General features: G+C 40.1%; 1 protein-coding gene across 2 annotated transcripts in view; it reads left to right on the top strand.

Moving 5' to 3' along the window:
* Positions 1-566: 566 nt before the first annotated feature.
* The window catches only part of AUH (AU RNA binding methylglutaconyl-CoA hydratase), a 118745-nt gene continuing 97494 nt past the window's right edge, over positions 567-21817 (top strand). Inside the window, exons 1-3 of one of the 2 annotated variants that reach the window (XM_069001742.1) lie at positions 567-837; positions 9851-9918; positions 10016-10103. In XM_069001742.1, coding sequence (XP_068857843.1) covers positions 612-837; positions 9851-9918; positions 10016-10103 — 382 coding nt within the window. In that variant the 5' untranslated portion in view covers positions 567-611. The remainder of the gene's footprint in view (positions 838-9850; positions 9919-10015; positions 10104-21817) is intronic. The other variant, XM_069001741.1, reaches the window with a different exon arrangement.

Below are 21817 nucleotides of genomic sequence, written 5' to 3'. Positions count from 1 at the left end.
AATTTCCCATCTTAATTTGTACCCATTACTGCTTGTCCTATCACCACAGTTCCAAATGAACTTCCCTTCAGATACTGGAAGGTTGCTATGGGGTCTCTACACAATGTTCTCTTTTCAGGCTGAACAGCCTCAACTTCGTCAGCCTGTCTCTGTAGAGCAGGTGCTCCAGCCCCCTTATCAACTTCATGGCCTCCTCTGGACCTCCTTAATCAGTTTCATGTCCTTCTTCTGTTGGGGACCCCAGAGCTGGATGCAGTGTTCCAGGTGGGGTCTCACCAGAGCAGAGCAGAGGGGCAGAATCCCCTCTCTCGCCCTGCTGCCCACGCTTCTTTGGATGCGGCCCAGGATGTGGCTGGTTTCCTGTCAAGTCTCAATCTCCCCTGGCGAGCCTTTTCTTGACACGAGCATCAGCTGCGATGGGGCCGCCGCAGGAGCGGAGCGGAGCGGAGCCGAGCCGGGCCGGGCCGGGCCGTCCCCTCCCCGCGGCCCCGGGCGGCGGCGGCGGCGGCGCGGGGAGGGGGAGCGGCGCCCCGTGCGTGCCGCAGCCGGTCACGTGGGCGGCGGCACCGGAGCCGGGGCCGCGAGAGGCTGAAGCGGCGCCGGCAGCAGCCATGGCGGCGGCGGCGCTGGGCGGGCTCGGCCTCCTGCGCGCCCGGCTCAGGCTCGCAGCCGCAGCCGCCACGACCTCCGCCGCCCTCGGCCGCACTGGCCACGGCGCGCCCCCGCTGTGGGGGGGCGCCACCGCCGCTGCTCTCCCCTCGGCCGGGAGGAGCTACGGCTCCCAGGCGAAGGAAGAGGAGGAGCTGCGCGTCCGGTACCTGGATGATGAGCACAAAGGTAACGAGGGGAAGGAGGCTCTGCACTCGGTGCCCCGGCGTGGCCGGGGTGACCCCTGCGGGGCAGGGAGAGGGCGGCCCTCGGGGAGCTGCCTGGCTGCGAGGGGCGGGAAGAGAGCGGCGGCTCCTCCTTCTCCTTGTCACCGCGGCCGAGGTTGCGTCGCGGGGTGCTGGTAGCTGCCGGTGTGGCAGTGGCAGAACTGGGTCGGCTTGGTCCCTCTTGGCTCTTCAGAGGATCGTAGAACGGTTTGGGTTGGAAAGGACCTTGAAGACTGCCTGGTTCCAACTCCTCTGCCATGAGCAGGGACACCTCGTACTAGACTAGGTTTGCTGAGAGCCCCATCCAACCTGTCCTTGAACACCTCCAGGGATGGGGCATCCATAGCTTCTCTGGGCAACCTATTCCAGTGCCTCACCACCCTCACAGTAAAGCTTTTCCTCCTATTATCTAATCTAGACCTACTCTCTTTCAATTTGAACCTATTCCACCGTGTCCTGTAACTACATACCCTTGTAAATAGTCTTGCTGCATCTTTCTTGTAGGTTCCCTTCACGTACTGGAAGGCTGCAATTAGGTCACTTCAAAGCCTTGTCTTTTCTACACTGAAGAGTTCCAATTCTGTCAGCGTTTCTTTACAGGAGAGGTGTGCCATTCTTTATAGAAGAGGTAGCCTCCTCTGTACCCACTCCAACAGGTCCCTGTCCTTCCTGTGCTGGGACCCCAGAGCTGGATGCAGTGTTCCAGGTGGGGTCTCACCAGAGCAGAGCAGAGGGGCAGAATCCCCTCCCTCCCCTGCTGCCCACGCTGCTTTGGATGCAGCCCAGGACACGTTTGGCTCTCTGGGCTGTGAGTGCCCATGGCTGGGTCATGTCCAGCTTCTCACCCACCAGCACCCCCAAGTCCTTCTCCCCAGAGCTGCTCTCCATTTGTTCATCCCCCTGCCTGTGTTGGTATCAGAGGTACCCAACCCAGTTGCAGCACCTTGCACTTGGTCTTGTTAAAGCTCATGAGGTTCACACAGGCCCACTTCATGAGCTTGTCTAGGTTGCTATGGGTGACATCCTGTTCTTGAGGTGTGTCAACAGCATCACGCCTCTTTTCCAGAGTACTGCAGCATATGTACTGTGTTTGTGAGGTACACCTCTCTGAGTTGGCATCTGTTGGCCAGTCTGATTTGAGAAAATGAAGTTTAGCAACAAACTGCTAGAGTCATGCTGCTTCCAACATCAGTTTTGTGCTTGTGTGCAGGGGGCAGAGAAAGGCACAGAACTTAGACTGAGGTTTTCTGTGCTGGAAGGTGTGGCTTCAGTATTCTCTGATCTCATGCCACATTCCTAATAACCATCTCATCCTCCTCCTTGCTTCTAGTGTTGTCAACTACTCACCTTGACTCAGCTATACCAAGAGTCTTATTTTAACTCACCTGGTTAAAAAAAGAAAGAAAATCTGTCGCCCTTAGTGACTTGCAGTCAGTGTATCACAGCACAGACACTTTGTACTTCCTCTTCTGATGTGGTGCTCACCAGATTTGGAGGTATTCCACTTCCTTTGGTGTTTGTCACTTCCTTCCCAGGAAGGGAATGCAGCAGGGCTAGGAATGGTGGAGAAGTGCATGCACGCTCTGTTCCTGAGGATTTACTTTTATAGCCATGATGTAAAACCTGCTTTTATGGAGAGGGCCATAGCATAGAGTTTTGATCATCTGCAGCACATGAATCTCTTTATATGGAGAATATATCTTGGAACCAAGATGCACAGTTTAGTTTATGTCTTTGAGCATCTTACCTCAGGTGTTTCAGACCTGTTGCCAGTTCAGGCAAATGCCCATGAGTTGAGTTTGTCTGTACATAGATTTGTATACATGTACAGAGAGGTAACTTTAAAACTTTGAATTTTAGTATGAGGCTTAGAAGATTATTCTTTTTTTTTTCAAGGGAAGACTGTTGCTGTGCTTTCATCTGAGGGCAGGTTTTTGTCATTATTTAGGGTTGATAGTAAAGATGATCTAATCTGATCCTGAAATCATCTTCTTCTGTCTTAGTTGTAGTTCTGTTCCCAACTCTTTCCACTTCGTTTAAAATGTACTACTTTAGTCCTGTTTTTCCAGCCAACTGTGGAACTTCTTATTAGTTCTAAACTTCCATTCAGATTTTTTTGGGGATTATTTTAAGTCAAGGAAGAGACAAGACAGGAGCAATGAAGAGTTTTTAAAATGTTAGAAGAGCGTTTTTCCTTGTTTGTTTTGTGCTCTACCAAGAAGTTGTAGAAAATATCATGATCTTATATAGTACTCAATTTTTATTTCTATTATTACGCAACAAACATAGAATTAGGCAGTGTGTTCCAGCTGTTGAATCAGCTAGGAGTCATTGTTTTTGTAATGTTATAAAGGTGTTTTGTACTGAATATGCAGCCTAATGCCCCCAAACATGGAGAAAGTATTTGTAATGTTAAAGCAACTGTCACTATCGTAAGAAAGGATTCAATTGGTGTATTTTTAATTAATGTATTCTCTTCAGCAGAAGGAATTTTCTTTGGTATTGACTTTCAGAAGGACACAGAAGCAAACACTATTTGTTACAAAAAGATAATAACGAGGATCTAGAAGTAGGCCAGAAGGAGACATAAACTTCATATGCCTTCTTCAGCAGCACAAAGAGCAGGCAACATTTCCGCAAAAGAAACATGGCTCTGCTTCCTCCCTGTAGTGCTACCACACACCCTTCTCCTCGCCTTGTATGCCAAGTTCATTTATATTTATCATCTTACAGTATGTAATATCCCTGCTGAATGAGTCCACCAGCTCTATAAACACCCCTGCTGTCTTTCTTGCTCTTTTCTACCCTGCCACTGACCTACTATTTCACGTTACACACTTTCCCACATGGTACTCTGGTGTCCCGCGGCCTCATCACGCTCTCCCATTACATTCTTCTTGACTCCACGCAGGATCAGACCCTGTTCTCTGACTACCTTTTATGGCACACGCATGCTTGTTGATGCTGTGGTTGTGCTCCTGCACATGCCTAGTGTTTCCATGTAGCTCAGAGAAGGATGTATTGCAAATACTGGGGAGGAAGGAAAACTGGCTGTACCTGCCTCACGTACAGGCACATGTCTTGTAGCACTAGACTAATCTTTGCCTGTACAGACTGTTCTGCTTCATATCACTTCCATGTGATCTGCATACCCCAGGTCTTGGGAAGTTGCTAAACATAAACTAAAATAAGATTATATTTGCAAAGGCTAGTTATTGAAATTTTAACTCAAGTCTTTCCAGCTTCCAAATTTGACCTGAACTAGAATACAAAAGGAGTGAGATTTTTGGAGAATGTGATTGAAAAATACCTGTATATGCTGCACATGTTGTAACTTGTGAAGCTCTTAGTGTCAGTTTTCTGTGAGTAAAGATGACTGTCAGTGTCTTAGTATTTTTTAATTAAGTATATATCTTTTACTTTATTTGAGATTCTATTTGATCATCACTAGGGCTGAATTGTTTTACAGCTGTTGATATTTCAGAATTCTTAGCCAAGTTGCATTAGTGGTCCCATTACAAATTTAAATGAACTTAGTGCTTTTGATTTTTAAGTTATAGGTGCAATTGGGAGAAATACCTTTCCAGTCTTGACTTCAGTGTTGCAGTGTCACTTGCTGAAATGTGATATAAATATTTATAAAATTTAGATTTTACACTAGAATGACTTCTTATGATCAAATTTCTCAGCTGTTTTTAGTTCAGTTTAGAGGAAGACAGCTTTGGTCTTCATTGGTTAGAATTTTAATGTACATGGAATGGGCAAAACCAAATATAGTCTTGGTTGAAGTTGTTCGCTCAGAGGTTGGAAACTGATAGCTAGCTGATAAATAGGAAAAAACTTTCCCTTCTTTTGCTATGTTTAAAACGGGGCTGACTAGGTGAGATCTACTAATTTAAGAAGTTCAGAAAAGAGTTAAAGCAGAATTTAGAGATGAAACAGGCGCAGATAGGGGATTTTGAAGAGTGTTTTGGTACTTTTATAAAGTACTGGTTAGTGCACATCTGTGTGATTTTTCACTTAAATACTTCTTGATAAGATGATTAATGAAAGCCAGCAGAATTGTGCATGATATATTCACCATATGTTCTTGTTTTGTTTAAGAAACTACTCTAGAATAATAAACTTCTAAGTCCAATTGTCTGCCTCGGTTTATCTGAGTAGTTAAGTGAAACAAGTTAAAAATAACTTACTTTGATTCTCCTTCCATTTTTCAAAGCCTAATTCAGACTTTTTAAAATGTTTTTTTTAATTATGGAAAATTACATTTGTGTGAGTGTGTATTTAATGCAAATAAATAATAGTAAAATAAAAATAAATGTTAAAAAATTCTGCAAGTACTTTATTTGCAGATGTAGTGACTCTTTTGAACTCTGACAAAATTACTAATATGGGTTTAAAAACAAGATTTGTTTTTAAGTAACCATTTAAATGGGTTTCTACCAAACATTGAGGATGAATGTTTTGATCCCTAAAAAGTACAACATGAAAGAGATAACAACCATTATAGAAAGTAAGATTTCCTGGGTGCTGGTCTAAGCAGTAGTTAAACCAGTATCTAATCTCTTTACTATATTCAAGTATTAAATTTAGTAGATGCTATGAAATCAGTATGTTTCTGGGAATTTACTGATATTTTGAAGCTATCTTCCAGATACGTATGTATCTTTATTTCACTAAAAGTCATTTTTTGCTTTCATTATGCATGACTTTCTTTCTTTTTCTCTTGAACATTGAGAATTATACCACAGGCAGCTTTCTATTTTAACATGGGCAACTTGCAAGTAGAGAACATGTTGTACATTTGTATATGCTTCGCCTCTAATGGTGGGCTGGGAAAGTAGTATATAGGAATATTGCTGCTGCTTATATTAGACAGCACTGGGAATCATTGTCTCTTGGAGATCCTAACCAGTTAAGATGAAGTTAGTTTTCAGTATGCAGATGTAGATTTTAATAGATGCACATTATGTGCTGAAGTGTGTCCCAGAAATAATGTGGGGATGACTCCCAGGAAAAACTATCAGATTAGTATTGAGTTTAGCATATGTGAATGCTTATTCCTTCTTAGTATATCTGTCATGTTTTTGATACCATACAGATACACCAGCAAAGCTACTACTACTACCACCACTAATTTCTACTTATTTTTATTAATGACTACTTTTTAATATCTTTTCTTTTACAAGTAGATTTTTCAAACAGTTTATTTTAAAGCATTTTGGAAAGCATATGTATGTGTGTGTGCTTTAGGAAGAGTGAACCATGGTTAAATGCTTCAGATGACAATCTAACAGGTGTTATTGAAAAGTTGCATCAGTCAGGTCAAGTCCCAGGTGACTGGAAAAGGGGAAACATTGTACCTATCTTTAAAAGGAGCAGAAAGCTGGGGCCTGGGAGCTACTGACCCATCAGCCTCACCTCTGTGCCTGGAAGAGTTATGGAACAGATCATCTTGGAAGCTGTGCTAAGGCGCATGGAGGACAGGGAAGTGATTCAAGACAGCCAGCATGGCTTCACCAAGGACAAATCCTGCGTGACCAACCTAGTGGCCTTCTGTGATAGAGTGACTCCATCAGTGGTTAAGGGAATGGCTAAAGATGTCATTTATCTGGACTTCTGGAAAGCCTTTTACAGAGCTCCCCACAACATCCTTCTTTCTAAACTGGAGAGGGATGGATTCGATGGGTGAACTGTTCAGTGGATGAGAAGTTGGTTGGTTGGTGACATCCAGAGTGCAGTGGTCAATGGCTCAGGTCCTGATGGATGCCAGTGACAAGTGGTGTGCCTCAGGGGCCTATACTGGGACCAGTGTGATTTAGTATGTTCACTGATGACATAGATGAAGGGATCGAGTTCACCTTCAGCAAATTTTTAGATGACACCAAGCAGAGTGGTGCAGTTGACACACCTGACGGATGGAACGGCATCCAGAGGGACGTGGACAGGTTCAAGAACTGGACCCGTGGGAATCTCATGTGGTTTAACAAAAGATCAAGTGCAAGGTGCTGCACCAAGGTGCTGCAGAGCAAGCTCTGGTATCAACAGAGGCAAGGGGATGAACAGATGGAGAGGAGCCCTGCAGAGAAGGACTTGGGGGTGCTGGTGGGTGAGAGGCTGGACATGACCCAGCCATGGGCACTCACAGCCCAGAGAGCCAAACGTGCCCTGGGCTGCATCCAAAGCAGCGTGGGCAGCAGGGGAGGGAGGGGATTCTGCCCCTCTGCTCTGCTCTGGTGAGACCCCACCTGGAACACTGCATCCAGCTCTGGGGTCCCAGCACAGGAAGGACAGGGACCTATTGGAGTGGGTACAGAGGAACCATGAATATGATTAGAGGGATGGAGCACCTCTCCTGTGAGAAAAGTCTGAGGGAACTGGGATTGTTCAGCCTGAAGATTAGGCTTTGGGGTGGCCTTACTGTCACATTCCAGTACGTGAAGGGAGCCTAGAAGAAATCTGGAGAGGAACTTTTTACAATGCCTTGTAGTGATGGGACAAGGTCTTTAAACTGAAAGAGAGCAGGTGTAGATTAGATATTAAGATTAAATTCTTTACTGTTGGGGACTGAAACTGGTTGCCCAGACAAGCTGTGGATATCCCATCCCTGGAGGTGTTCAAGGCCAGGTTAGATGGTGCTCTGGACGACCTGGTCTAGTGCAAGGTGTCCCTGCAGGAGGCTTGGAACTAGATGATCTTTAAGGTCCCTTCCATCCTCAGGATGCTCAGGTCCTGTAGTAATGGCATATCAGAACAAAACTGATTCAAATGTGATTGCAAGGAATGTCTTTTGTATATGTCACTGCAATATGTTGGTGTTCCTTGCAAACCATTTATACTTTCCTCTTGCAATTCTTAATATTTTTTTTCTTTCTTAAAAGAGAACAGCTGCGTGGGTGCCATCTTTATCTTTTACTTCTGTAGAAAGAAGCAGAAGTGGTGGTTTTATGACTTGATACAGCGCTGCTAAGATAAATCGACTTGTATGATTCGTCTTCAAGGATCATTTCTTTGTGGCAAAGATATTTAAAGTGCTTTAATGTTAACTGGAACTTCCTTCTGAATACACTGTTGGTGGTGGTGGAGTAGCAGTCTTTGGGCTCCAGTGGGGAGAAGAAAAATTCAAGTGTCATCAAGTGTCGTTACCATTAAGTATAACATGCTTCTGAAAAGGACTCTATTTCCTGACTGAAGTATGGTTTGGGATAATAGCATCTCTAGTTTATTCAAGCATGGTATTTGTAGTGCCTGAAAATCTAAGTGAAGTCAGGGTGAAGGGTCTTTTTGTTGCTTTAACGTGGGATGTTGCTTTTGCCTAATCTACTTGTGTTGAACATATGGAGTATTTGAATATGGAGCGATCCTCCTCCTGGAGAAGAAGTTGTAACAGCTGAAGAAAAGTGCTACAGCACCACTCCTTTTTTGCTTAACAGAACATAAACAGATTCCTATGTAAGTGCTGAATAATGACCTTTGCAGGCGGCCCTGTATGAATACCTCCAGCCATAGGGATAAACATGTGGGAATTCAGGCTTGTAGAACAAGGGAGTGAAGGTCATTTGGGTTGTCCTGGCTCCTCTCCACTTTTAGGAGGTATCTATACTTAGCAATTGACTGTACCTTAGGAGCAAGAAAGGGAGGTATGCTTTGTTACTTGCATTTGACGCCATTTTTATTTGAATCTTGAGAGTGGTAGCTGGCAAATGGAAGACTTTGTCTTCAAATTGGTAACTGCAGAAGGAACAGGAACTCTTTTCCATCTTGTCTTGTGTGCATGTGTGTGCACATACATGCAGAAGGAAGCAGAGGAAGGGAGCTCAAACACTAATGGGTCAGTCCTTAGGGAGGACAGGTTTTCCGGAAATAGAAGAAGCAGTATGCACTGATGTGACAGGGAAGGCTATGAGAGCAAGATTATGTATAGATTGTACATTCAAAGCTGAGTGGTGAAGTAGTAATCACCTGGGCAAATACTGAGTTTCTGGAATTTGTTTTCTTCATCTTGTAGGTTGATGGCAATATTGTGAGCATTTTTGTTTGAGATAGAGCTCCCTTTCTGCCTTTCATTCCTGGTCCATGCCCTAGTCCTTTTTCTCCCCTTATACTTGCATTCTCTGCATAAAAGGTCCTGATTGATAAAATGTTACCAGGGAAGGATCAGGGCTGTGTGCTGGTGTTTGGAACTTGGGTGGTTGTGTTGGGTTCAGGCAGTAATTGTCTAAAAGATTGCTATAGCCATGGTAAACTCAGGCATTAACAAAATAAACTTTTCAGAATGTTCCTGTTTGATAATCATGCCTGTTAAGGTGAGGGGGGCAAAATAAAGACAGTTTTTGTTTCTGCTGCAACATTTGAACCAATGCGCAGGTAATCAGTCAGTGAGACAATTGATTTGTAACTGGACTAAGGGAGCTGTGAATGTGTCTTTGGAGCCATGTACCAAGCATTGAGCTTGATTTTTGTGTTTCAGGAGAGAAGTTTTGTGTGAATTTTTTCCTTTTTAAACAAAAATACAAGCTTCCCATTGGTGGCATTCTTTCTTTGTTTATGACTTCCTTTTACCTGTATAGGAGTTGCTAATCTTTGCTGTGATAGCACTTCATGTTTTAAGAAGTCTCTGGAGACAGGATCTCTAAATATGGAAATGTGCTTTCCAAATAAGCATCTTTCCTGATTACATGTCAGCACTTCATGTACAAACATAAAATGTGTAATTCTACTTTCAACCTTGCTAAGGACTGCTTCCACATAAAGGTGTTAGGGCCATATTTTTGTTCCTCAAGTAACTGTAATTTCTGTTGAGTATTGAAAAGTATAGATCAGTTTATTTTCTTTCAGAAACTCAGTAGTGATTACACTAGCATTTTTTTGCAGTCCTCAAAGCCTTTTGCATAATTTCAAAATAATAATAACTTACATAGATGAGACATATTTTACTACATTCTAACGATGATATTATTTTTCTTCCCCTCCAGGAATTGTGGTGCTTGGATTAAACAGATCTCATGCCAAGAATGCACTTAGCAAAAATCTTGTAAAAATGGTAAGTGAAAAGAACAGTTTTTAGTATAAAGGTGAAGTATTGGAATGAAGCACTTTAAAAAGAGTTTGGTTATTGCCCTTCCTCCTTTTCTCTGTAGATGTCAAAAGCTGTGGATGCTTTGAAATCTGATAAGAAAGTACGAACTGTTATATTCCGGAGTGAAGTCCCGGGGATATTCTGTGCTGGTATGCAAACTTAATTTTCCTGAGAAGCTGGAAATCTGTATTCTCTTATTGCACTAAAAAAAAAAAAAAAAAAAGGCCCAGATTCCAAGGAAACATGTCTTTTTTATGTATTGATCTCAGTAGCAAGCAAAACATTTTTGTATGATTTTCCTCAATTGCTACCATGAATCAAATATTGGGTTTATTCTTTCTGTGTCATAAAGTATTTCAGAATATATAATAGTTTAACCATGATGGTGAAAAATAATTTCATTTATCTAGAAGCTCTTGCAAGTATGTCAGAGTAAGGTGCAAATAATTTTAGAGGCCATGTAAAGAGGCTTTGTAGAAAGCTGTATCAAACCTGTATTTAAACGCATTAACTTGAACTTTTAATGAAAGAAACATATGTAAACATAAAATTTCATTATGAATATGCATTTTACTGCAGGCTGAATGTATTCTCAAATTAAAAACAAATCCAAACAAAAAGCACACACCACAGCCTACATATCCAACAGTTACATGCATCTTGCCAAACTGCTCAGAAAAGCAAAAGCTCTCAACTACCAGATGCTGGGAAACAGAATTTGCTGACATGTCAAGATCAATTCATACAGCAGTATGTTTTGTGAATACCAAGTGAATAGTCTTCTTATTTAAAAATGTTTCAACCAGTTCTTACTTTATTCAAATTTAATTTAAATCCATTTGAATCTGAAAACAGGAAACAGAAGTAAAACAGTTTGTTGTTTCTAATATATTAATAGAACTGTCAAGAAATAGATCAGTTCTGAAATTTTACTTTTATGATCATTTATCTAGTTATGCTAGATAGCCCCAAATAACATAATTATTTTAGTTTTAGATGCAAAATAGTTTTTCCAACCTTTAAAATATGTAACATACCTAAGCACTCTTAGTTGCATTTAAAATTCTTTTTGTTGCTTTTAGTAAGTCTGTTCTCACACAGATACAGTTTGTCACTTACAAGACTTCTGAAAATACTTGTCTTGGAAAAAAGGGAATAATAATTCAGTACTTATAATACATATACATAGGTTAAATGTATATATATTAATTAACATATTTAATTTAAAGGTTGTATGTTGTTTTAAATCAAGAAGTTTTACGTTTTAGTCATCTCAGTAAAAAAAGGTTTAAAAACTGTAGTTTTTAAACTGATGAAGAATGTAGTATCAGAGCAACACATGCAAATGGTGTTTCAAGTTAAATGTTATGTACTTGAAATAAAAACATAGCTGTTGGGTTTTTTTAACGATGTTTTTATTTGACATGCTTGAATTTTGTAGTAGTGGTATATTGGAAATAGGGGAGCAGAAATACTGATTTTGAGGGAGACTATCTCAGGTATGCTACTATTATTGTACATATAAGCTCCAAGTACATCTCCAGTATTCTTTGTTAGCTGTCTCTTCAGAGCTCTTTTGGTATTAAGATTTAACATAGTCATTGGTGCTTGTTTGTCTGGCTTAAAAAATCAAGCAATTCAGAGTATGTATTAGCACATAACAATAAAGAAGATATAAGGACATTAGGAAAGAAAATTAATCCTGAAAAGAAGACTGTGAAAGACAAGGGCTAGGTGGCTATATCTGAATCTTAAACCAGACAGTTGAGATAGGGTGTGAACTAGGTGTCTGTAATTTTAAAAAAGTGATGGGTAAAATGAGGTTCCTAAGAGAGGAGATTGCTGTAGCTGAAGAAGTGAAATAACGAATGTTCCAACAGTGGTAACCAGAATACTTGAGGCAGAGTTTGTTAATGAAAATAGGCAAAAAGTGCACAGTGGATGGATGGGTTGCTTCATTAGGTGACTTTAATGGGTGTCTCTAAAGAGAATAATAATAGAGGAAGCATAGTGAGATCTGGATAAAACAGGTTAACATCTTAGGGAAGTAAGATGAAGAGAGGAACATACTGGATGTAAAGAAGGCATTTTCTGGAGGGGACTCAGGAAATTCAGTAGAACAGAAGAAAGTGTTTTCAAACTTAAATGTTAAAGGATAATGTGTTGCTTCAAGAACATTTAATTTCCTTAAAAAATGCAAGGATCATCTTGTGAAATGTCACATTTTCGTATGCCTTATAGTGCTATTTAGTTAGGCTAAACCTGGGATGTTTTTATTTCTTTGTATTTCCTCAGTAATGTTTTCTTGCTAACATGTAAGGGAATGTATGCTTTTAAAAATACACTTTTATGATTATTTTTTGGACCACCATCTGATGTTTTACAGACCGCATATTGGGAAACTTTGTCCTAGAATGTAGTTCCCTTTTATGTGTGGAATGAAGTCTAAGATCGTTAAATCCTGCCATTCCTTAGCTATCAACAAATAACTGTGAAAGCCACAAGCCAAGTGTCTTGTTTCCTTCTAAGGCCTTGTCCACAAAGCATGACATCCAACCATTTTTCACAAAGTAACAGTGTGGATGATTAAAAGATTTAAACTCTGTTGATGACTAATGTAGATTTGGGTATGATTTCAAATTATGGAATTTTCACGTGTTGAAATGGGAGTGGGACAAAAATGGAGTTGTAGAAAAGAATGTAGAGATGTGCCAGAAAACATACTCTTTCATTTCTGCACAAAAATTCACTTTGAGTCTTTACCTACTCTTTTCTTTGTGTCTCCTTTTTAATACTTCATACATCCATGGGTGCAGAAAGTTCCTCATTAGTGCTCTAGCACTGATCAAAAGGGACACCCAGAAGTCAAAGACTTGCGTGTCTGGTGTTAAGGATGTCTGTGATTATGCATAGACTATGTCTATGAGTAATTACATCTATGATGGCTTCTTGTGCTTCCATTAGAAATGCTCTGGCACTGAGTCACTTCTTGGCTCCTTTCTTTCTCCATCTGAAACCAAATAAGTGAAGTATTGGCTTTTCTGGAGTGAACATGTGAGACCAGTCCTAGCTTATGTAAGTTGTGGCTGAGTGCTTTCCCCATTCTGCAGCTAAAGCAGGTGAATACGCTGTTCAGGGATCTTTTTATTTCCCGACAGTGTTCCATTCTTGAGGAGGGCATAGGCTTATGCATGGAATAAAGCTGGTGTGCTATGGGTAAAGTGTCTGTGATCAAGTAGTCATGGGCTGTGCTGTGTTCACACAAGGGGCCAAATTACATTCACATAGGCAGTTTGAATAGCTTGATTTTTCATTATTAATATAATTTTAACGTATGTGTATTAGTGATATTGCTGAGGCACTTTTTGTGAGCAGATTTTTAGGCCTTTTCATCTTCAGGATATTTCTAGAAGTAAGAATGCATAGTTGTGTTGGGTGATATGGTACTGTGAGGAAGAGAGGAGGCAGTATCCACAAGTTGTTGCAAAACCTAGTTTTGTGTCAGTATGTTCACAGAATGGATAAGGTTGGAAGAGACTTCAGTGAGGTCATCTGGTCCAACCTCCCTGCTCAGTCAGGGTAATTCTGGAGACAATCTTAGAGCTTCTTCTGATTTTAACTACATGAGGTCAAAAGAAAAGGTACAAATAAAATACACTGCTTAAGAGTAATTTTTTTGGTTTTTCGGATAGTATTTGATAATGGCTTTGGTCCGAAGAGTTGAACAGGCTAATATTGCACCTTAAAGCTTTTGTTGTTCAATTTTCTAAGGCTTTGAATAAAAGCTAAAATAATATTTATAGAACTTCTAGTTATAATAGAATTTACCTTGGGAAATGTTTTGGCTGAAACTGAAGACTGCTGCATGCTTCTAGGTCTCCTGTTTTCTTCTACTTTTTCCCACCTCACCCACTCTTGTCAGTATATTTGATGGCATGAAATAGGGATTATGCTATATGTTGCAATTGAAAACTATGGATGTTTGAGATCAGGTAATATTCTTCCCTTTTTAAACTGTTTTGTATGTTGCTGGTTATAGTGATTAAAGAAAGATGCTTTTTATATTCTTTTCCTTCCAACTTTTCACTTGCTGTTCATTGTACTGTTGTTTTTCTTGGTGCTGTCATGTTCCTGCAGCCCTCTTTTCATGTCCTGTCAAGAAGGCTTTGAAAAAACATACTCCTCATGTATTTGTCTCAGGCAGTAACTTACTGGCCCATAGTCTGTTGGTTCAGTTAACAACTCATGCTATTAAATAAAACCCCTTGCTACTGATTTACCATTCAGGGTAGTTCCTCTGGTGCCTGAACAACCAGGACAGTTGCTTAAACCTCACTGTCCAAATCCAGTCAGGGATCATTTCTCTTAATAATTCATGTGTGAGTTGTTGTCAGTTTCCCTGCATACATCACTCATCTGTTGATACTAGAAAAAATCCTAGTATCTCATAAAGGAGAAGAAGGACTAGAGGAACACACTGCTCCTGGATTTTGATTTGTGTGAGAGAGTTAGGAGAGCTTTCTGGGGCAAGGTCTTGTAACTTTTTGAGACTTTTGTAGTGACTTTGTTTAGAGTGTAAGTGTTCAGAGCAGTCTCTCTTCAGTATTGTTTTTTCAAAGTGATCTGACTGTATGAAATAGAGGTTGTGAGGTTGACGGGTTATTTGCTTTGTATATGTGTGCGTACAAAGAGAGCTTTGGAAAAATTTTTGCTTGATGTATTTGAAAAATGTTCTTTGGAGACCTTATTTCAAAAATCTTTGAGACGTATCAGCATACAGACAGTTAACTTTTTGCTGTTGTTGTAATAGGCTTTCAAGTCAGTTTGAAAAATTTGGGTATTTGAGCTCTTTAAACCACTTTGACCTAAAAGTTGCTGCAGCTTGGCCAGTTCCCTTCTTGGAAAAGCAGAAGTAATCTCTCTGCCAGAAAAAATTCACCATTTGAATCTGTGGTGTGCATAAAGCCAACCCAAATGCTTTTCCTGTTGGCATAAATTGTCTGCATCAGAATTTTGTTTCCAGGGTTAAATTGGCTGTATGGAGTCTAATTCCTGGCTGCCACTTCCAGCTGGTGCAGTTTTTCTGGCAGAAGTTTATGAAGCAGACAAGCCGGGTAGCGCAGATCCTTGAAGACTTCTTTGTTTTATGGGGTTTTGATGTGGAAGAGTAGAGGAGTTTCATAATAGGTCTCAAGTACTTGACCTACTCTTATTTTTGTAGAACTAGCAGGAGTAGTAGGGAGGCATTACTGTGGGTGTAGTCTCCTTTTTTCTTGCAGTCTCTGTTAAACAAGCAAGGAGAAAGTGTGTACTTTCCTGGAACATACTTGGTTGTCCAGATTCCAGCGCCTGCACCAGAAACTGAGAAGAGAGTTTGTGTATTACTCTGCTCTTCCCTCTTGAGCATTCAGATCACACATGAAAATGTTTTAGTGTCTTCTGAATATTTCTGTTGCTATATGTACTTTTCGTTCCCCCAAATAAATGCCTTTTGATGAAGGCTGTAACTGGGTTCTTTTCTCTTTCTCATTCCAAGCTTTCACCACTGTTCAGACTCCAAGTGATGTTAGCTGCCTGTAGACTATTAGGCTCAGTGACAGTTGCATTTCTCCTAGAGCAACATCAGTGACGTGAAATGCGTCGGGTTGGTCAGCCATGCAGCAGCTCTGTCTTGAGTGTGTGCACAGTCATCTGCTGCCTTTGGATTCTACAGCTTGCATTTGTTCGACAGATGATTTTGCTTCTTAATTTTGTTGTTGTCTTTCTGGAATGGCTAATTCCTGTCATGATTATCTAGAGCACAAGTTGAACAACTGAGCCAATAAAGAGTGCAATTAGGATTTTGGTTTGATCCTCTATATACAGAAAAAAATCCCTGTAAGAAAAACTGGTTTAAAAATCTTTCTTTTGGAATTACCTCAGTCAGCTAACTCCAAATGCTCCTCTACCTTCTACTCTGGCAACACATACTAAATCCCAGAAGAAATTGGAATGACAGTGGATTTTTCAGTGCTAAAAAATGCAAATAAGAGTTTTCCAGGAAGTTTTTCAGTAAGAATATGAAAATCTAGCTATGTTCATTTTTTTAATTTCCAAAAGACTGATCCATTCCTGATGAGGAAGCAGGTACAAGGAATGTGATAGGAAATTGGGTGGGACTATTTAACAGTACAGTCTTCAAATCAGCATCTAATCAACTGTAAAATTTAAAGCTAAGAATCACTTGTCTGTCTTCTCATTGATCATTGCAATACCTTACCTGAGAAAATTATAGACCTTGGTTTTCGTTTGTTCAACTTTCTGAGAGTTGTTCTCTAGTTGGGAATAGAGCTTTTAAACCAATGTATTCAGTTCACATGGGCCTTTCTGAGAAGAGACCAGGAGTTGCCCTGGTACTCGACAGAGCAAGCTGCAGCCAATTCGAAAACAGACCCTTGACTGCCAAATGCCGAGTCTTTAAGTGATGCTGGTGGCACCTCTGTGATAACATATATATTAGAAATTGTAAAGAACCATGTGCAGCAGCCATGAGAGCGGAATGAGAAAAAAAAATGCAAGAGGAACAGCCATGCAGACACCCAGATCAGTAGCAAGGAAGGGGAGGAGGTGCTCCAAGTGCCAAAGCAGAGATTCTCTTGCAGCCCAAGGACAAGACCGTGTCAAAGCAGGTTGTCACTGTGGAGCTCATGGAAGACCAATCTGGAGCAGATATCCACACTGCAGGCCATGAGGAATGCCATGCTGAAGCAGGTGGGCACGCCTCATGGAAGCTGCAGCTCATGAAGAGCCCAGTCAGGAGCAGGTTCCTTGCAAGAGCTGTGACCTATGGAGCGCAGCCTGTACAGGACCAGATGTTCTGGCAGTTGTGGCCCATGAGGGACCCATGCTGGAGAAGTCTGTTTCTAAAGGACTGTGCCCTGTGGAAAGGACCATGCTGAGGAAGTTCTTGAAGAACTATGTCTCCTGTAGGAAGTCCTGGGAAAGTCTGTCTGTTTGGGAGGGATCCCGTGCTAGAGCAGGGAAAAAGAGTGAGGAGGAAGGAGTGGCAGGGATGAAGTGTTACGGTCTAATTGCAAGCCGCATTCCCCCTCCCTTTTGCTCTGCACAGCAGTGGGAAGAGATGGGGGAGTTAGTAATCAAGTTAAGCCAGGAAAAAAGGAAGAAGGAATGGTGGGGAGAAGATGGATTTATTTTGGTTTTTGTTTCTCACTATCTATCTTTTATTGGCAATAAATTAAATTTATCTTTCCTAAGTCCATTCTGTTTTGTGCATGATGGTAGCAAGTGAGTGATCTCCCTGTCTTTATCTTGATCCATGAGCTTTTAATTGTATTTTCTTCCCTGTCTTACTGAGGAAGGGAACTGGCAGAGAGCCTAAGTTAACCTACCACATCCAGTTATTATGGATTTTTCAAAGTAAGATTGAGGCAAGACCTTTATTCTTAAAGAGCTGTGAAATTGAGAGTGGATTGGTTATATAAAGTCTCAGAGGTTCTTGTATAAAAAATGGTCTAAAATAAAAGTAGTCAGAAAGATTTCTCTCCAGTTGAGTGAGTAGTGACCAGAGCTGTATAATAAGTATGGTACAGAAGCTAAAGTGGAATAACTTCAGCAGAAAAGACTAAATATGTAACTGCTTTGTTCTTTTTTCCATCCCTTACTTGAGGTGCAGGATTTTTTTCTTAAGGCTTGTGCATGACATCTGTTTAGATGACTCTCTCTTCCTCTATTGTGTGCTCTGAAGAGTTGTGTATGAAATACTGTGTGTCCTCTAGTTTTGAAGTTCTCTAATGACAACTTCAGTTTAGTTACTCTTTTAGTACCAGGAGCAATTTATAAAAACATTATATTTCTGTCTCAGAGGGATTCCATTCTTTCACTGAATACAGACAGTTTGAATTGAAAGTACTTCCAACCACCGTGTACTTGTCTCCTGTGTCAAATATTTCTAAGGGTCTAGTGGAAGTAGAGACAACTTTATTCGTAGCTAATATTGCCATAGCATAAAACTTAAAAAAAAAAAAAAAAGTTTGTGGTAATTGAATGTATTCAGCTGTGGTGCTAGATGTGGATATTTCCATGCCATTTTTCTTCCTTTTTTGGTCTTGAATGAGCTGTAGACCATAGCTCACTGTGATTTGTGAGCACAAAATAAAAAACAAATTTTAGATCAGGCCATAAGTGGAAGGATAAATTATGAGCTCCAGCTAGAGAGTCATCTTTTTTAGCAGTATTTTTCCTTGATTGATGCAATTTTGAGATTTGCTTTTTGAAGCTGATGAAACAGAATATCTGACCATTCCTTCTCTTTTGTGGCTTGTGACATCTGATAAAAAATGGAAATGTAAAGATTTATTTATTCCAATGATACAAGCATTCTTCTTTTTCCTTCCTCAAGAGAGTTGAAGCCATCTTGAAGTTGAGATCCATGCTATTACTTAAAGTTTACTAAAAAGATCCAAATCTGTCTGAGTTGGTCCTCTGGTTGTGTAGTGAGCTTTGCCAAACAGAATCAACATTTTGTAGAGAGTTACCTAATTTGATTGATTGGTGTTTTACTAGTATAATATTTACCAAAGGCTGGACTCTAATACAGTTACATGGAAATACAGCACCTACTTCAGGTACTTGAAATCTGGGATTATTTTATGCCATGGATATCTTTCTTTAGAACTAATTTTGAGGAACAGAAGACTATACTATACTTGGTGTCATTCAGCTGGCTTATGTGTTCTGGGAAGTACACAAGCAGAATTAAGGTGTATCTTTGGCTATTGGAGAACATAGTGAGGGTGTTGTAAGTTTTACTTACTGATTACAAAATAATATTTTAAAAATGTTTTCTGTTTTAATAGTTTAACAAATTGTTCTAGGCTTTTAGTCCATTGCAACAAATGCACACAACAAATGTGGTATTTTCTGGAAATATTTTTTCCAGTGAAAGACACCTAAAATGTTTGCTAAATTCGAGGTAAAATATATATTTCTGAGGTAGTGGTATTAGGTTCGCTCTTTATCCAGAGGAGGGTAACAAGAAACGGAATGACTTTACCAAAGCCATTAAAAATTATAAAAGCATGGGGAAAATTGATCAATTTGAATGTCTAAAATTGTTAAATTGAAATATTAGATACAAAGTAATTTGTTATGTCTGGAGAAGTAGTTATATAGCATAAATATATTGGTGATAAGAGAAATTTATTTGTTTGGATTCTGTGTATGGCAGTCAGAGTTGTGCTCAGGGTATCCTCTGAGTAGCTGTATAGAAAACCTAGGGAGACAAATGTCTGAAGGAAACAGTTGGCCATTTTTGAGTTCCCTTCCTACATCTTGTTTATATTATGTGGAGTAAAAATTTGGGAGGTACAGCTTGCTTTTTATAATGGTAAATAGTGGGTTGGAGTCTAACTTCACAGCTAAGACTTTTATAACCAAATGACTGAAAGTCATTTAATGAATGAAAATAAATATAACCGTATAGCTTACAAATAAGTAAATCAAGTAGGATCCTGAACAACTGGAGAACTTCTAAAGTTTCTTGAGATGCTTGAAATTGACACAATGCTCTAGATCTTTTGGATTGTTACAGAAATGATACAGAAGTCACCAGAGTAGACATTTGTAGTGACTTGCTGTCCAAACTTGACATAGGCAGGAACGGTGAATATCTGGGATATCCCAGGATTTAAATAAAAGTGACATCTTGATGATTATGAATCAATGAAAGGTACCTCACTGGGGTACCTCACCTGAGTACCCAGAACAGAGAAACACACATACAGACCTTACTTGTAATGTTATAATGAGTTTTCAAATAGTGAAATCTTTTCTGGAGTTGATTTACAGACTAAATTAATATGAAAAAATTACTGGATGGATGCAGAACATTTATGTTGGGGAAACTGTGTTCTGCAGTGGTTGTCTCTAGGTAGTTGAACAACTTCTCATTTGCTCTAATAAAGAGGCTCTGCTTTCTGAATATAAAATATATAAAATCTTTTACATAAGTATTTAGAGAATAATCAGAAATGCTTTTCCTCTGTACTTGTTTGTCTTTTTTTTAATATGCTTCTCAGGGGTTTGGTCCACAGATGTCTTTGGTGATGTCACTGGCTTGTTGCAGCTTTTGCTGCCTGGAAATGTATCTTTAATGGCTATGTATGTGCTGCAAGTGCAATGCTTTTAATTTTTGGTTTAAAAACAATTGTTCTATACTATTTCTATCAGGTTTATCCAAACCCTTGTTTTCTAGGTTGCATAAGTAGATGAATTCCTGTATTTCATATCCTTGTTACAGTTGGATTTGACTTTTGGAATGTAGTCCTTGTGGCACTGCTTAGGACTGCTTGGGAGTTGTATTGAATCCATGTATAGGTACTGACATGCATCACGCTTTTTTTTTCCTCCTTTTTTATCTTGTATCATTGAAGCATGTAATTAGAAGATTATTGACATACATGACACCATGTAAAAAATTCCCATAATTGCTTACATGTTAGAGATATGTAGGTGACTGTCATAAAGAAAGATTTAACTGGAAACTTGCGTAACTGTCACCAGAGTGCTTCTGATGTTTGTGTGTGGATCAAAGTGAGACGACTGTGGAATTCAGTGCTGCTGAAGTCTTTGATTTGGTAGGGTAGACTAGTGGGGAGGCTGCTGTATCTGATCAGTTTTGTTTCCGTGGAAGTGAGTAAAGTCTTCTTGAGATTCTCCTGTTCAGAAATAATATTAGTATGGTATAATTTGTCATCTTTAAGCAAGCTATAGTCTGTGTCCTACAGGTGTATTAAAACTAGATAACTGTTGACTGAATATCTAAACTAAGCTCTTTGAAGCCACAGGGCAGTTGAAATGAGTCCTCTGATAACCTTGTATATATCAGCTTTCAGATTTCTGTACCTCTCTGTAGCTATTTTGAAGTACTTGAGGTTTTTTTCTCTGTGGTTGATGTGTGTACTAACAAATGTATTAATTACTAGTGGTCTTATCTTTAAAACTTGTACTGGGTATGTCTGGTTTAGAGTTCATTTTCATGTAGCAGCCCATATGGTGCTGTGTTACAGATTGGTGACCAGAACAGTGTTGAAAAGACACCAGTGTTTTAGTTGTCACTGTACAGTGCTTGCACAACATCAAGGTCCCCTATGCTTCTCACTGTGCCAGTCAGTCAGCTGAGGGTAAGCAAGAGGCTGGGGCGCGACACAGCTGGCACAGCCAAGTTGAATTGAGCAGGGGAATATTCCGTAACATATGACATCACATTCAGCAGTAAAATTGGGTAGTTGTTTTTCCAAAATAGACCTTGCTCAGGACTGGAGAGACATTGGTCTGCTGGTGGGGAATGACTGCTTTTGCATCATTTGTTTTCCTCTTTTTTCTCCTTGTACTTATTAAACTGCTTTTATCTCAGCGTGCAAGGTGGGTCCCCCTCCTCACTGCTTTTGTGGTTCTTTTCATTTCTCCATCCTGCTATGCAGTGAGAAGGCAACTGGGTGGGGGCTTACCTGTTATCCACAGTCAAGCAGTACAAAACTATGGCTTTGTATGACATGAAAAATGAAATCTGGAGTCATTAGCTGGATTAGTTCCAAAAATGTCCTGTATGGTAATGAATACCAACATTGCTATATTGCTACTGTACTCCTTTTTAGCTTTGCTACAGGAATGCTTGAAGTCACTTTAAGCCTGTTCTGACAGGTGTTGCAGCCCTAGAGGGTTATTCTTTTCCCCCATTTTATTTTCAGAATACAGTGGTGAATTCTTAATTAAGAACTTGGTATTTAGGGAGTTGCTCCTTAGCTATTTTTAATCCAAAAGTACCTTTAGCCCTCTTCTGGTAGAAACCCAGGTTTTGGAAAAA

This window comes from Aphelocoma coerulescens, assembly GCF_041296385.1.
Source record: "Aphelocoma coerulescens isolate FSJ_1873_10779 chromosome Z unlocalized genomic scaffold, UR_Acoe_1.0 ChrZ, whole genome shotgun sequence".
Lineage (NCBI taxonomy): Eukaryota > Metazoa > Chordata > Aves > Passeriformes > Corvidae > Aphelocoma > Aphelocoma coerulescens.
This window is presented reverse-complemented; position numbering and strand designations above follow the sequence as displayed.